Here is a 15917-nt window from a genome sequence, read left to right as displayed (position 1 = left end):
CCTCTGGAAAACTGTTGACCTGCAGGATAAAGACCAAAGTCCTAAGTATGGCATGTAAGGCCTTCCTGCCCATCCCCCACCTCCCCTTGCTCATCAGAGCTACTAGTATTTCTCCACATCTCAGGCGGGTTTTGTTCTCCCTTGGAGGGCAAAGTTGGAGACTGGGCCTGATGAGGCATGGGGTGGGATGGTCATATGGCACAAGAATGAAATGAAGTTGAGACTAAGGGCAAGGAGACCAGGAAGGTGCTGTAGCAATAATCCCAACCTGACAGATTGTGACCTAGATTAGAGTGCTCAGGGAAGATGGAGCGAAGTGGATAGATCTCAGAGATGTTTAGGACATAAAACTGACAGGAATTGGGTACTCAATAAATTGTATTATTTGTTGACTTTCCTGGCTACTCTTTTTAAAGTAAGCTCTTTGGTTACTTTTCTATTTACTTCCTTCTAGCCCTTTTCACAGCCTTCAATTACCTTGTTTATATCCTTGCCTATTGCCTTGTTTCCATCAAGCAGAATGTAAACTAAATAAAGGCTGCAATTTGACCAGTCTTACACAGACAGTGCTTGGCGTTTACCAAGTGCTCTCAAATCTTTGAGGACTGAAGAGCTTAATAATTTGACTAGATGGTACAGAGTGAGCACAAAGAGGTGAGAAGGCCAAGACCAGGAGGAAGCCTGTGACCCTGGGATCCAGAGGGGTTAAAACCCCACCTCTCTCTGTCTCTGGCCCTGGGAAGGGTAGGCATGGACCAGAGGTCTAGGGGTTCAGATGGCCCAGGGACCACCTCTTCAATTGTCCATTGCTAGGTTTGAGAAAATAGAATTCTAATTCTTCACTTTCTGGCCTCTGGCTGCAGACTCAGGGCAATGGATATTTTCAGGAAAAGGGAATAGGCACTCCGCCAGAACCTGAGATCTACCCCTGAAAGTTGTGGAAGTGGGTAGCGGAAGATGTGACCTGGCTCATGGCAAATGCCTCTAACGCCCCGAAACTCAGCATGAGAGCCCTGGTCTTCCTCGTTCCCCAAGTCCGGCTCAAGAGTGTGCAATTCCTCCCAGGCCCTAAAGGGGGCAGCACTGGCCAGAGCCCTCAGGCGTGGGATGAGCGCTAAGTCCCGCGCACTTAAAGGGGTTTGGTAGTGACGTGCCCAGGCAAAAGCGAGCGCCGCCCCTGCCCCTTGCTTTCCAGCTAGAACGCTGGTCCATCTAGTTGTGGGGAAGACTCCCCAGATGTCCAGGACCCTCGAACTTCAGCATAAGCCCACAAGGATGGGGAAAAAAGGGACCCTCATTAGCGGGATTCTCAGTCACCAGGGCGGAGTAGGGGGGCGGGAACAAGGCTGGCCCCTACATCTCGGTGGCATCCGCGAGATGACTAGCAGTAAGGCTGGGCCTCGGGGTGAGTGAGTGGGAGGAGGAGCTTCTTGTTTACGTAAGTCCTGATGAGGGGCGTGGCTTTTCGGTGTCTCGCCCCTAAGGAGGGGGCGGGCTCTTAATGACGAGACGCTGGGGAGGGGACAGGCGTTCATTGATAAAAACGCCGGGCTCCCTCGGGCGCGAGTGCCGCGTAGCAAATCCAGGCAGTGCCACGCGCGGCCGGGGCCGGGGGGAACCAAGAACAAGCAGCGCCCGCGCTGCGACGCACTGCCCGCATGGAGCCTGCCGCCGGCTTCCTGTCTCCGCGCCCCTTCCCGCGTGCGGCCGCCCCGCCAGCGCCCCCCGCCGGGCCCGGGCCGCCCGAAAGTGCCATGCCGGGACCTGAGCCGCGACCCGAACCGGAGGTGCTGGCTGGGCCGCCGGCGCCGGACCCTGGGCGCCTCATCACGGATCCGCGCACGGGCCGCACCTACTTCAAAGGCCGCCTGTTGGGCAAGGTGAGCTGGAGGGTGGTGCCAGCGAGCGTGGAAGGGGCCCTGCCCGCCTCTTTGCCTGCCCAGGGCGGGACGGGGGAGGGCCTGGCCTCGGCTCGGGGATGTCTGCGGGCCAGACCCGGCCTCACCTGAAGCACCCTACCTGATGTCCTCTCCTCACAGGGGGGCTTTGCTCGCTGCTATGAGGCCACTGACACAGAGACCGGCAATGCCTACGCGGTCAAAGTCATCTCGCAGAGCCGCATTACCAAGCCGCATCAGCGAGAGAAGGTGGGCCCGTGCCCAGGCCCGGCTGACGACAGGTGGGGTGGGGACAGTGGCGTGGGAGTCCTTGATGGATGATAACCACGCGCCCTCATTGCAGATCCTAAATGAGATTGAACTGCACCGCGGCCTACAGCACCGCCACATCGTGCGTTTCTCGCACCACTTTGAGGATGCTGACAACATATACATTTTCCTGGAGCTCTGCAGCAGAAAGGTGGATGGTGGTGGAGGTGGGGGAGGGAATAGGGACCTTAAGACCCAAAGTCAGAGCCCTGTTCTTACTCAGCAAGCACAAATGGAGGGAGGGTCAGAGAGGGTGTACCAGGGGCTGAGGCAGTGGCTCTTTGCAGTCCCTGGCCCACGTCTGGAAGGCCCGGCATACCCTGTTGGAGCCAGAGGTACGCTACTACCTTCGGCAGATCCTTTCGGGACTCAAGTACTTGCACCAGCGGGGCATCTTGCACCGAGACCTCAAGTTGGGTGAGACTCCTAGGCCAGCAGGATGCGGGGTTGGGGAGGCAGTGAAAGGCATCTGACACACCTCTCTACTGCCCCCGTCCAGGAAATTTTTTTATCACTGAGAACATGGAACTGAAGATGGGGGATTTTGGGCTGGCAACCCGGTTGGAGCCCCCGGAGCATAGGAAGAAGTGAGTGTTTGAGGAGGGGGTTGGCCACAGCCTGTGTGACACAGATGATTTGGGTGACAGACACTGAGTATGAATGTGGGAGGCGCGATGACTACCTGATGTGTGTATGAGATAGATGGGGAAGGGATGGTGGGCTGTGTGTGTCTGTGTGTATGTATTGTGTGTGTGTGTGTGTGTGTGTGTGTGTGTGTGAAGGTGGCAGTGGCAGCCTGGGTTACAGAGACTGGTGGAGAGGCTATGTGTGTCTGAGTCCCTGAGTAAGAATTCTTGGAGGTGTATGACTGATCCTGTGTGTGAATGTGGAAGGTGAATAAGCAGTGTGTGTGTGTGAGACAGACTGAGAGTGTGGGAATGGTGGGACACCCTGTGTGTATGTGTATGTGTATGTGTATGTGTGTGTGTGTAAGAAGACCCTGCTATGGCCACAAAGACTGGGTGTGTAACACACCATGTGTGGCACATGAGTGTTTATGGGGGATGTGACAGCCGGTGTTGGTGTGTGTGGCACAGACCATAGGAGGTGACAGCCTGTGTGGGTGTCTGACAGACACGGTTGGGGTAAGGAGGAAGGGATCAGTGATGGACCCTCTGTTGACCCTGGGGGAGGTGTCAGGGCCTCCCCCTGTCCTGCAGAGCAGCTGAGCAGCTGGGCCAGGCGGGTGGGTGGGGACTCAGCTGCCATCCCCTCCATCCATTGTCCCAGGACAAGCAGGAGTTCTCTGGCCTTCGGTGACAGGCAGCTGCTTTGTCTGGACTCACAGTGGGGGCAGGGACAAGGCACCGGCCAGGCTGCATCTGAACCTTGCCCTTTTCTCCCCACCCCCTTTCAGGACCATCTGTGGCACCCCCAACTATGTGGCTCCAGAAGTGCTGCAGAGGCAGGGCCATGGCCCTGAGGCGGATGTGTGGTCCCTGGGCTGTGTCATGTGAGTCCTGGGGTCATGTTCACACAGAGGTGCCACAGGGGGGGCATCCATTCCACTTTACTCCTGACCCCCTTTACTCTGCCTGACAGGTACACACTGCTATGTGGCAGCCCCCCTTTTGAGACAGTTGACCTGAAAGAGACATACCGCTGCATCAAACAGGTTCACTACACTCTACCTGCCAGCCTCTCATTGCCTGCCCGGCAGCTCCTGGCCGCCATCCTTCGAGCCTCACCCCAAGACCGTCCCTCAATTGACCAGATCCTGCACCATGACTTTTTTACCAAGGTCGGTAGCTCATCAGACATCCACGTCCAGGCTGCGTGTTTCCAGGGGATTGACTGGGGGCAGGTGACAGGCACTTCTCTGCTCACATGGCTTCTCCTCTCAGGGCTACACTCCTGACCGGCTCCCTGTCAGCAGCTGTGTGACAGTCCCAGACCTGACACCCCTTAACCCAGCTAAGATTCTATTTGTCAAAGTTACCAAGAGCCTCTTTGGGAGGAAGAAGAACAAGAGTGAGTCTGGGATGTCAGTGGTTTTGAGGGTGGAGAGTGGCAGGGGGGCTTGTCACATGCAAGTGGAGGTGTATGAGTCCCTCTGAACCTCTGGGGAGAGTATGTGTTACACAGGCACTTGGGTGTGCCTATCTGTCATCCCTGCGGGAAGCAGGGGGGCTGGGCAGCATCCTGAGGGCTCTATCTTCCCCACCCAGATAAGAACCATCCTGAGGAGCGGGATGAGGTCTCCTGTTTGGTGAACGGCCTCAGTCGGGTGTCCATTGGTCATCAGGATGCCAGGCCCGAGGTGAGGTGCTCACGTGGACAGTGTTCCCCTGACTCACCCCCACCCTAGCAGCTGTGGGAAGCCGGGGATAAAAGAGGCTGCTGAAGCATCTAGCCTCGTGGTGGCCTAATTGGCTGTGTCTCATCAGCTGGGCGGGGCTGACCCGGGGTGCCCCGGGTGCCAGGACAGGACTGGGCCATGGACTCTCAAGGATTTGGGTCTTGGGCCTGTCTCATTCCCTTTCCCTACCCAACCCTCCAGGCTCCAGTAGCTTCAGGCCCAGCACCCCCAAGCCTGGTAGAGACACCACCTGAAGACAGTTCACCCCGTGGGACACTGGCGAGTAGTGGAGATGGTGAGCAGCCAGGAGGATGAGGGGTGCTGAATGTTGCTGGGGCTGAGACCAGGGCTCAGACGAAAGGAATGGGCGCAGGGTTACTCTCTAGGTCTTGGGGGCCTGTTGCCTAATTCCCAGTACCCTGTTCCCTTCAGGGTTTGAAGAAGGTCTGACTGCGGCCACAGTGGTGGAGTCAGCCCTCTGTGCTCTGAGAAACTGCCTGGCCTTCATGCCCCCAGGTGAGGCTGGGGTCTGGTTTGTGTGAATGGTGGTGGGAGTTCTTTGGCTGGGAGGCTGAGAACAGGTCCTCATTCCTTCCTCTTCCACGATAGCTGAACAGAACCCAGCTCCCCTGGCACAGCCAGAGCCTCTGGTGTGGGTCAGCAAGTGGGTTGACTACTCCAACAAGTTTGGCTTTGGATATCAACTGTCTAGCCGCCATGTGGCTGTGCTCTTCAACAATGGCACACACATGGCCCTGTCAGCCAACAGAAAGTAAGTGCTGTTATGGGGCTGTTATACCCAGCAGGGCTGCACTTTGGTGTGTGCTTATGGGCTTGGGGGCCTGGGGTCTCTTAGGGGAGGGATGTGGGTACAGGTCTCCCTCTGACCTCTGTCTACATCTCCTCCCCTCCAGGACTGTGCACTACAACCCTACCAGCACTAAGCACTTCTCCTTCTCTGTGGGTGCTGTGCCTCGGGCCCTGCAGCCTCAGCTGGGTGTTCTGCGGTATTTCGCCTCCTACATGGAGCAGCGCCTCATGAAGGTTTGTCGACTGGGGTGGGGCACATTGAGGACTAACACATCCTGATCCCTTCCTATTCCCCTTTGGGGCAGGTTGGGGGCAGGGGAGTTGAATCTAAAATCTGAATCTCTAAGGGAGACATGAATGGGGAGAGGCCTGACTCACGTCAGACAAGTGACCTGCCCCTGCTCCTAGGGTGGAGATCTGCCCAGTGTGGAAGAGGTAGAGGTGCCTGTCCCCCCACTCCTGCTGCAGTGGGTCAAGACTGATCAGGCCCTACTCATGCTGTTTAGTGATGGCACCGTCCAGGTAAGAGCTCCTCCTGGAATTTTGGGGGAAGATCTAGGGGGTGAGGAGAGTCCAAGGTGCTGGGGAAAAAATGATCTGGCGCCTAGGCCTTGATCAATGCCACCTTCCTGTGCACAGGTGAACTTCTATGGAGACCACACCAAGCTGATCCTCAGTGGCTGGGAGCCCCTACTTGTGACTTTTGTGGCCCGCAATCGCAGTGCTTGTACTTACCTCGCTTCCCACCTTCGGCAGCTAGGCTGCTCCCCAGACCTGCGGCAGCGGCTCTGCTATGCTCTGCACCTGCTCCGGGACCGCTGCCCAGTCTAGGCCCCAGCCTGCAGGGCTGGCCACCACTCAACCACTCGGGCCTGAGGCCCATGCCTATAAGGCTTTGGTCCTTGCCTTTGTGGCCCTCCCTGTTCCTTTGGTGCCTCACTGGGGGCTCTGGGCCGAATCCTCCTGGGAATCAGGGACCAGCTTTACTGGGGTTGGAGGCTGCCTCCTACCCCTTCTCCAAGAAAAGCCTGAGCCTTAGCCCCCAGCTAGGGGGTGTTATTTATGGACCACTTTTATTTATTGACATACTTTTATTTATTGGGATGTGAGCCCCAGGGAGGGTCTCCTCCGGGGATAATAAACCATTTTTGTAGAATTTGGAGGCCTCTTCACTCACAGTAGAGCCCGTGGACCGTGGCCACGGCAAAGAGCGAGGCGTTGGTGACGACTGCCGAGGCCAGTCCATCGTGCTCCGCGTCCCAAAGCGCGCGGCTGACCACACGCACGCCCTGGCCAGCGCGCGGCCCCACCACCACGCTGCACACCAACTTGTAGCGTGGCGGGCTCAGCTCGCGCATGCGCACGCGCACTAGCTCACACAGCTCCCGCGCCAGCCGCCCCGCCTCGGCACCCACATAGCACGCATCGCGCAGCCCCTCTGCCAGCGCCGCCTCCAGGGCCCGCTGAGTGCGCGCGGCCTGCCAGTGCTCCCCCGGCGCAGGCTCCGTGAGGTACGAGGGCACTGCCCGGCGGGCAGGCACCAGGGGCAAGCCCGAGAAGCTGACTCGTGAGCCTAGAAGAGGCGTTGGGCCCCGGGATGGGCGCCGACCCCCAGGACCCACGCCTGGTCCGGCCAGCGAGTTGCGGCGTGAAAAGGACGAGGCTGGACCTAGCACAGAGCCACGGCGGGAGGCTGGGCCGGGGCCGGCTGGTCGGGTCTCATCAATGCTGGGCAGGCGGCCTAGAGGCCGCGCCGGTGCTAGTTTCAGCCCAGGGTCTTTGGCAGTCTCTTCCTCCTGGCTTCCGGGAGGCACAGGCCTGCCAGCCATGGACCTGCGGCTAGAAGACCCACACTTGGGATGGCCTTACGCACTTCTTACTAAGTGATAAACGTTTTTATCCCCAGACCCCTTATTACCTGTGTTTTTGGGACAGGTGAATCAAATAGTCCGGGGCTGTGTGGATTCCTGGGTGCTTAGAGGGTTAAGGGCTGTTAGGGACACAATAAGGGAAGAGATGCTGCTCAGTCTGTCATCTTGGGCTATCCCTGCCCCCTAAGCGCCACTTTCCCCGGGCACTATGGAGGTTAGCTAAGTGAACTTGAAGTACGCCTCCTTTCTCCCTTCCACTGACTCCCATAGCAGAAGAAGTGGGAGAGGTATCTGCCCTCCACCTCAGCCTAGATAATGGGGCCTCCACCCCCTAATCAGAGGGAAGGACAGACAGAAGCAACTCCTTACAGTCCTGTGGGTCTTGAATCCACACCTCCTCCACCCCCACCTGCTCTTAGGGTGGCTGGCACAAAGATCCCCACAACTGGCTGAGAGGCTGGGGCCAGCTGATTCAGAATGGTCCTTCCACCCTCTGCTTTTGGCTTCTGGCCATACCTCCAGAATCAGTTTTGGGACAGCTGCGCTCTTCTCCCGAAACTCCTCAGGCACCTGAGTCACCTGCAGCCTTTGGCCTCCAAGCTGTCTCCTAATAGCCCTTGCCTAGCTGGCCTGACTGGCAGGTGGGAGGGTAAGGGCACCTTGTCTGTGTTGTGGAGTTGCCATGGGTTGCTGGGCAAGCACTCCTCTCTTCCTGGTTCCCTCCCTCCAGTCCTAGCTCTGGCTTAACCTGGAAGTGTTACTACTATGAGCACGTGCTGAGTGCGAGGTGCCTGAGTCATCGGGGAGAGGGGACAACAGGGCTTAGAGCCCAAGGGCATACAAGTATGACTGAAAGGGCAGATGTAGAGAGGGGCTCTGGTCACAAAGGTGTCCTGCTATCCCAGGGCTCTTGAGCCACTGTCCATTTCTCCCCTTGTGAAGACTGGCTCTCCATTTGTGAACAAGTCACAGAGGCTTGGCATATGGGGAAACCTTGAGACTGTGGGGGTGGGTGGCTGCTTAGGAATCAAGACATGGGCCTACAGGAAGGAGCACGTCATGGCCCTGTCGTCATGGCTCTATCATCTCCCCATCAGCCTCAAGAAGGACAAACATTTCCGTTCCCTCTGCAGAGCTAGGGTGTGGCTTGGATGACTTCCTCAGTTCAGGGCTGGGAGGCGGGGGAGACCCATCAGGACCCAGACCTGATGCAATAGTGGTGACTCCATTTGGCAGTGAACACTGCTGACCTAAGTGCCCTGGGGCTTGTCCCCAGCTGTCGGCACCTCTTGTGTGCTCTAGTGTCCAGATTGTGCCTGCCCTACCCCTCCCCACCACTGCAGTTGCATTTCAGGGATGCCAGAGACTACAATGCCTCTGTCAGAGCTGAAACCTCCTCACCTGACCCCTCTTTGGGAGGGACAGGGCTGCCTCCTCCCAGACAAGCCAGCTCTGGACCCTGAAAACGATCCATGGGGGCAAAGACTTTTTCTGTGAAGGGGGGTTCCCCAGGCCTGGTCCTGACCCTGTGTGCACGAAGGGGGAGGGTCGGGGGGCAGGGAGTTTGAATTCTGACAGAAGGACAAGCAGGAGCCAGGGTGCTAGGACCCTCTGACTCTGCTTAGGGCCCCTCTGAGGGCTGAAGTTCTCCCTGGGCCTGTGGGAGGTGGGCGGGGCCTCCTCTCAGGCCTGGCTCTAGTTTCCGTGGAAACCCACAGGCTTCCCACCCCAGCGCTGCCTGGGCAGGCTCCCAGCTGGGGCCTCATCGGCAGCCAGCCTCTCCGCCCCAGTCCAGTCTGCTCCACCTCGGCGTCTCTTGGTCCCCTCCCTGAGTCCCCATCCCTAAGCTGAGCCTCTGGCCTTCTCCGCTGGCCTCTGATGCGTTCAGGAACCTGGGACTCTTCTGCCCCATTCCAAAACTTTTAGCTTTTCAGCAAACAGGCCTCCCAAGCTCCTGCTCCTCCCTCTCAGGCCTTTCTAGCTCCTCACCAGCTCAAGGGCCTGACCAGGCCTCCTGGCCCTTCCACCTACCGCCTCCCACAGACTAACAGACAACAGGCCTCCCAAGCTACTCCTCCTGCCTACTCCTGCCCCAGCCCACCCATGGAGATGCCAGGACTGGTTGTGCACGGGGAGGCTGCATCCTTCTCCACAGCACTCCGAAGCCTCGTCAACAACCCCCTATACAGGTGAGGGAGTGGGCCCTGTCTGTGGGGTTTCCCTAGCGGGCTCTGCTGTGCCCGATGACTCTGAGGAAGCCCTGGGTTCGGAAGAGGTGGGGAATTAGGACTTCACCCTCCTCCCTGGTAAACTCAGTCTGGGGAAGTCAAGTGGAGAGGATGGCTACTCGTCACTCAGTGTCTACGATGTCCTGAGAGCCAGAGGTGGGGGCTGTGGGGGCTGGAGCTCAGAGCAGCTATGTGACCTCAGGGAAAGGCCTTCCTTTTTTGGATCTTGAGTTCCTGGCAGAGAAAAGCCCTCTGCCTTCTAGATCCTGAGAAATAGGATGTAACTTGAGTGCCTCCCTGGGGAGGCAGAGGAGTAGATGACTGTTCTGGGAACTGGGGACTCACAAGAGGAACAAAGCTCAAGAGATTGAGCCAGAGTAGGCTGCAGACAGGAAGTAGTTCAAGGGTGCTGCCTAGGGCACACTGCCTGCCCAGGATGCAGGCGGTGTCTGAAACCAGGGATAGAGAGAGTATGGGGGCAGGGCTGGTCAGGAGCACTAGAATGCAGCTTTCTGTCCCCACTGCCGCAGAGCTGGGCTCCTCCCCAAGGATCAGTCACTCCCATTACCCTACTTTGAGCATCACAGTCTGGTCTGAGCAATGGGAACCCCCAGGCCTTGGACCTGGGACTGGGAGGTTCCAGGAAGCTCAAGCTTCATCTCCTGCTTCCTACCCACTATGCTGTTCGGCAGCTCAGCGGCTGGGGCCGGAAGTGATCATGAAGATGGAAAATGTGGTCTGGCCTCACAATGGTGCATCACTGACTTGTCTGTTTGTAGCCAGTACACTCTGCACCCCACCACATCCCCTACCCCTCCTGCCTGGAGGTTGAAGAAGCTGAATTCACAGCCTGTGGAGGAGAAACCAAGAAAGGCTTCCCTTCCCACCAAGACTCAGGCTGGGAGGAGAGTGGTATTGGGATCAACCGTGCATCAGTCCTGGTGCCCCCTCAGTGATCAAGCAACTTCCTAGGGTTTGGGATTGACATCCCATTTCAGGGGTGAAAAACCTGAGAGTCAACAGGTAGGAAAGTCTCTTGCCTGAGGCACTATAGGGTGGAACTGGGATTAGAACCCAGGCCTGTGTGACCCAGACCTTCAGCTGGAGGGACTGTCTCTTATATAGCTGATAAGGAAATAGAGGCCAGAGTGGGCAAAGGCAAAGCCTAGAGTGGCACTGAGACTCTAGCCTCTTCTCCCTGCTCTCTTCCATCTCTTCCATAGTGATGTTCGCTTTGTGGTTGGTCAAGAACGGCAGGAGGTGTTTGCCCACCGATGCTTGTTGGCATGTAGATGCAACTTCTTCCAGCGACTTTTGGGCTCAGAGCCAGGCCCTGGGGTGACTAGCCCCGTGGTGCTAAGCGCAGTGCCAGCTGAGGCCTTCCTGGCAGTGCTGGAGTTCCTGTACACCAACAGTGCCCAGCTGCACCGCCACTCTGTGAGCCCACTGGGCAGGGGTCTGGGCGGGAACGGGGCAGATGGGTGGGTGAGACTCCCTTCCACTCCCCCAACCACCCACTCTGCAGGTGTTGGAGGTGCTGACAGCAGCTGTGGAGTATGGGCTGGAGGAACTGCGAGAGGTGAGTTTATGTGGTAAGCCCCTGTCTCGTTTCCCCTGCCTCTTATGGGCTCAGTTCACACACTGTTTCACATACCCACTAGCCCGGAGAGGAGTGTGCACCAATACAGAAAGAATATGGGTGTCTCTGTGTAAATAGGCATATATGTGTGAAAGGATATGTGTACACCCTGTGTGTGCTGCGGGTGGGGGACGTATGGGGTGTGTATGGCTGGTGCTGTAGATACCAGGATAAGTCAACCTTGATCCCTGTTCTTCAAAGAGAGAGAGACACAAGAAAACTCTTAACCCTGTGGCATAAGAAGTGTGAGAAATGAGGGCAAATGGTGCTGAGACAGTATGGAGGGTCTCTCTAGTCTCACCACCAGGGAGAGAGAAGGGAAGACTTCCTGGAGGGAACATTTGTGCTAGATCAGGTAGAATGGGTAGGAGTTTGGTCAGAGTGGGAGAGGAAAGATGGCATTCTAGTTACAGAGGTACAAAAGAGCTGGTGAGACATTTAGCATGGCTGGACCAAAAGTGAGAGAGGAGAGAGATGAGAACAGGGTTCCTGCAGGGCCTTCAAGAATTTGGGTTTCTTTTACCCAGAGAGCTGTAGAGATTCATTGGAGGTTTCAGGTAAAGGAGTAAGGATATGGAAGCTACGGAGAGAAAGGATTGGGCGGGATGAGAAGGGTTCACCAGTCAGGTAGGGATGAGGGTGGGAGTGGGAGCCCAACAGAGAGGTGCATGGCTTTGAGAGAAGTGGAAGTAGTATGACCCAGTGCTTTTCTCAATGTGGGGGTGAGAGGGAGATGAAATTCAAGTTTATGGTTAAAACAGAAGTGTGTTTTAATCAGGATGTGGACACGTGGAGAAAGATAAGCATCCTGAGAGAAAGGGAGAGTGGAATTTTCACATGGCTCTTAACTAGTCTGATTAGTGGGGAATGTACTAAAAGGTAGGTTGCTGGGCTTGGCTTTGCCAGTTCCTAGTCCCTTCAGGCTTGCCAGGTCTCAGGCCCTGGTGATTCTCTGCCTCCCTTGGCCTGGGAGGTCTACATGGGCCCAGGGCTGCTAGGAGCCTGTGGATCACTACTCCAAGCCTGCTCACTGCTTCTGGGGTGGGGTGGGGTGGGGTCTTAGAACAGAGACACTTTGGCACAACCCACATTAATTTCTGTTCCCAGCTATGCCTAGAGTTTGTGGTGAAGGTGCTGGATGTGGAGCTGGTTTGTGAGGCCCTGCAGGTGGGTATTGCTGGTCAGGCTTGCAGGTAGTCCCGATGTAGAGGGCTGGGCTCCATGGCCTCTTGAGTCTCCAACCTGACCTCCCTCACTCTGCTCCCAGGTTGCCGTAACCTTTGGCCTGGGACCGTTGCAGGAGCGTTGTGTAGCCTTCATAGAGGCTCACAGCCAGGTACAGCTCCCCAGCTCCATACTCCCAACCCCACACGCTTCATCCTGCTCCACCTTGACCCAATCGCCGGCCCACAGGAGACCCTCCGCACCCGCGGTTTCCTGGAGCTGTCGCCGCCTGCATTGCTGCCTCTGCTGCGTAGCGACAAGCTCTGCGTGGACGAGGCCGAGCTGGTCCTGGCAGCCCGGAGTTGGGCGCGCGTGGGCGCGGTGAGCCGGGACAGAGGGGAGCGCGGGGTGGGGGTGCTGACGGGGGCTCAGGCCGCAGGAACCCGGCGAGCAGACGGCTGGACAGGTGCCCTCGCCCGCCCGGGCTCAATGCTGGTGTCTGCAGGCGGTACTGGAGCGGCCTGTGGCTGAGGTGGCTGCCCCGGTGGTGCGGGAGCTGAGACTGGCCTTGCTGGCCCCGGCAGAGCTGAGCGCCCTGGAAGAGCAGAATCGCCAGGAGCCTCTCATCCCGGTGCGGACGCGGGGGACGAGGCTCAGATCCCCTCCGCGGCGTGGGAGGAAGCACGCGGGTGGGGGCGCGGCCCAGGGTCTGCGGGGTGAGGTGAGCATTGAGGGACTCCGCGGTGACCAGCCTCTTCCGCAGGTGGAGCAGATCGTAGAGGCGTGGAAGTGCCACGCTCTGCGGAGAGGAGATGCGGCTCCGGGCGCCCCGTGCCGCCGCCGGAGGGGCACTCTGCCCCGGGAGCATCACCGCTTTCTGGACCTGCCCTTTAAGTGACCAAAGGCCTCGCGACTTGAGAGGAATTTTGAGCCTCGCCCAAACTACAAATCCCGATACGCTGTGCGCTCGGAGCGGACTTCCGCTCCCAGAATGCCCGGCGAGCGGGTCGCTGGAGGGACGGCTGTGGGCCACGCGCAGGCGCTGTGGGTGAGGCTCCGGGGGAGGGCGGGCCAGAGTGGCGTGGTGTTGTATTGGGTCTTGTCCTGCAGGCTCGCGCAAAACCCCCAAACGGCTTCTTTCACGCGGTGCTCTGGCTCTACAGCGGGTCCCTAGGCACTCTCGCCCGCCCGGTTTACTCTCGTAACACCCACATAACTTTTCTGCTCGTCCGCTCTTTAATTCCAGACCTGCCTTTTGGAGATCTCTCTCTCTCTAAATGCCTCACAGACACCTCAGACTCAGTCCAGAATTGACCCCCTCTTCATCTCTCCCCAGTTCTGTCCCCATCGTGTTTCTCATCTCCTTGGGTGCCCAAGCCAGAAAGCGAGAGTTCATCCTTGCTTTATTCCTCTTCTTGATGTCTGCCTCCCGTGGTTTCTAGTTTTTAAGAGACTGAAAGGTAGCAAAATATGCCACCGCAACGTGTGCCTTTATGGCATAGGATTATTTTAAACTGGTTATTTTGAGAAAAAGGAGAAGCTCTTAAAGCAGAGAGCTTTTAAACCTCTTTTGTAAGGGAAATTTTATAAAGGAAATCTCCATTTGTAAGGGTGTATCCTTCTCTGTACCAGGAGAAGGATGACTAAACTCTCAGGAAAATCTTAAGGTGAAGTCACCCACTGAGATCTGCTTAATAAACCTTACCCTTGCTTTCGGTGCTTTTTCCTGAGGGCCTTCCTATAACTGGCCTCCCCACGCTTTCCTCTCTTTTGTCTTTAGCTGAAGGTGGTATTTAAGCAGGTATTTTAGGTCATCTCAGGGAGTTACTAATTTTCCCCTGGGTATCCCCCATGTATACATGAGACATACATTTTAATAAACTTTTTTTTTTCTTGTTAATCTGTTTTATTACAGAGGTCCCAGCCAAGAGCTTAGAGGGTAGAGGGAGAATTATTTTTCCTCCCCTACAAAATCCTCCCACTTGGTTCAGTTCTCTCAGCCCGGTTCAGCCGGTCCTATCTGTGGCAGGATTACTGCAGCAGGCTCTTAATAGTCTTCCTGCCTTCACTTCAGAGGCACTCCTCCCAACTATTTGAACCATTTCCCACACTGCTGCTAAACTTGCCTAAGATTGTTAGCCCTACTCTTGTTGAATTCTTCAACATCCCCACTGCCCTCAAGAAGAAATATAGTCGATTTCACTTTCAGGGTACTCAAAGTTACTAGTGGTTCCAAACATTAGCAACTCTTCTCCCAACTACTACCTTTGCATAAATTTACTGGTCCTGAAGGCAATGGTCCTCTAGCTTGGATTTACACTCTTGGCTATTGAAGACTCCCCATGTTCCCTCTTTCATTTGTTATACATTTTGTTTTCCTGAGGATCTGAATGTCCCTGGAGAAAGATCTGTGGGTCCTGGAGTGGTACCTTATTTGTTTCTGCTTTCCCAGTCACATAATCAGTGCTCTGTAAATGTTCAGTGATGACTTTATTTATTTATTTATTTATTTATTTTTTCTTTGAAATGTTATTGAGTGGTAGCGAATGCATGAATAATGAGCACTTTAGTTTCCTTTTTTTAGAGGGGGAGTTAATTAGGTTTATTAATTTTGTTTTTCAATGGAGGCACTGGGGATTGAACCACTGAGCTATACCCTCCTCCCTGTTTTCTTTTTCTTTTTCATTTAAGTATAGTCAGTTACAATGTATCAATTTCTGGTGTACAGTTTTCTTATTTAAATGCTATCTTATTTTGTAAAGAGTTTAAAGGAGCTGTAAAACAAGATACTATCAATGTAAAATTAGGGACAACTGACTATTTGGAAAAAATAAAGTTATTCTTCTGTCTCAGGGATTTTATACAAAAATATGTTACACATGGATTAAAGATAGTTATTTGGCATTCTCTCTCAAGACTGAAAATGTGATTACCCTCAGTACCACGTTATGACAGCTTTGTTTGGATAATGAAAATTGAAAACAAACTAGATGTCCTAGAGGACTGGTTTAACCTAGAGGATTGGTTAAATTAACTATGGTATATGCCTATGGTGATATTAAAAAAAAAATCTGTGATCTTTGGTGAAAAAAGCACAATGCAGACCAAATAGAGCATGATTTCTTTTGTTAAAAGAAAAAATAATGTTTCGAGGAGGACGTTTCCTTCCTCCTCTTAGAGTCACTGGCTGGGCCTGAAGATTAAATTGACAAAGACAGAGTAACAGAAGAAATGCATACATTTTACATTACACTGGAGACTTCAAAAGGAAATGAAGACTGGAAGAAACAGTTAAACCTGAGAATTTTTATTCCAGGTTAGAGTATGAGGTAAATGTGGTAACCTGGGAGGATTTAGCAAGGTTTGTTCCTTGGAATTCTTCTCAGAGTCTCTTTGTCCTTGGAGATACGATGCTCCTTCCCTCCTGGTATATGAAGGGCACCTCTCACTTGAGTATTTTATGACCTGTTTCATGGAAGAAGGGAGGGGATTGGGGGAAGGTCAGAATGACTTTCCTGTTTTCTCAAATTCCTTCAGTTTAAAATATTCAGTTTGTCAAGATGCCATACTTTGGGGTAGAAGTCCTGAACCCCACCAATAGCACAGTGATTAAGAGTATGTCTCTTCTGGAGCCAGTCT

The 15917-nt window shown here is 55.1% G+C and overlaps 2 protein-coding genes across 13 annotated transcripts in view; one reads left to right on the top strand and one right to left on the bottom strand.

The window, feature by feature from the left end:
• The first annotated feature begins 1502 nt into the window (after window positions 1-1502).
• PLK3 (polo like kinase 3) overlaps window positions 1503-15917 on the top strand; it is a 21056-nt gene continuing 6641 nt past the window's right edge. For 3 of the 12 annotated variants that reach the window (XR_012511309.1, XR_012511310.1, XR_012511308.1), the window contains exons 1-21: window positions 1503-1880; window positions 2040-2147; window positions 2242-2358; window positions 2495-2624; window positions 2707-2794; window positions 3625-3720; window positions 3810-4008; window positions 4112-4238; window positions 4436-4527; window positions 4768-4861; window positions 4999-5082; window positions 5176-5338; window positions 5481-5610; window positions 5785-5898; window positions 9291-9436; window positions 10699-10912; window positions 11001-11054; window positions 12222-12281; window positions 12382-12450; window positions 12528-12659; window positions 12784-13326. Coding sequence is in view for 7 of the 12 variants with exons in the window: in XM_074376591.1 (XP_074232692.1) it covers window positions 1659-1880; window positions 2040-2147; window positions 2242-2358; window positions 2495-2624; window positions 2707-2794; window positions 3625-3720; window positions 3810-4008; window positions 4112-4238; window positions 4436-4527; window positions 4768-4861; window positions 4999-5082; window positions 5176-5338; window positions 5481-5610; window positions 5785-5898; window positions 9291-9436; window positions 10699-10912; window positions 11001-11054; window positions 12222-12281; window positions 12382-12450; window positions 12528-12659; window positions 12784-13176 (2832 nt within the window). In the remaining 5 variants the exon portion in view is untranslated. Of the gene's footprint in view, window positions 1881-2039; window positions 2148-2241; window positions 2359-2494; window positions 2625-2706; window positions 2795-3624; window positions 3721-3809; window positions 4009-4111; window positions 4239-4435; window positions 4528-4767; window positions 4862-4998; window positions 5083-5175; window positions 5339-5480; window positions 5611-5784; window positions 5899-6015; window positions 6533-9290; window positions 9437-10167; window positions 10670-10698; window positions 11055-12221; window positions 12282-12381; window positions 12451-12527; window positions 12660-12783; window positions 15183-15917 lie in introns of those variants that run through there. The other 9 variants (XM_074376593.1, XM_074376594.1, XM_074376591.1 and 6 more) reach the window with 9 other exon arrangements.
• Window positions 6532-8750, bottom strand: DYNLT4 (dynein light chain Tctex-type 4). The gene is made up of 3 exons (XM_074376598.1): window positions 7764-8750; window positions 7295-7366; window positions 6532-7215 (listed from the first exon to the last, which is right to left on the bottom strand). The coding sequence occupies exon 3, from the start codon at window positions 7203-7205 to the stop codon at window positions 6546-6548; it is 660 nt and encodes a 219-aa protein (XP_074232699.1). The 5' UTR covers window positions 7206-7215; window positions 7295-7366; window positions 7764-8750; the 3' UTR covers window positions 6532-6545.

The sequence above is a fragment of the Camelus bactrianus genome, chromosome 13 (genome assembly GCF_048773025.1).
Source record: "Camelus bactrianus isolate YW-2024 breed Bactrian camel chromosome 13, ASM4877302v1, whole genome shotgun sequence".
Classification (NCBI taxonomy): domain Eukaryota; kingdom Metazoa; phylum Chordata; class Mammalia; order Artiodactyla; family Camelidae; genus Camelus; species Camelus bactrianus.
The sequence above is the reverse complement of the archived record's forward strand: the minus strand, read 5'-3'. Positions and strand labels throughout refer to the sequence as shown.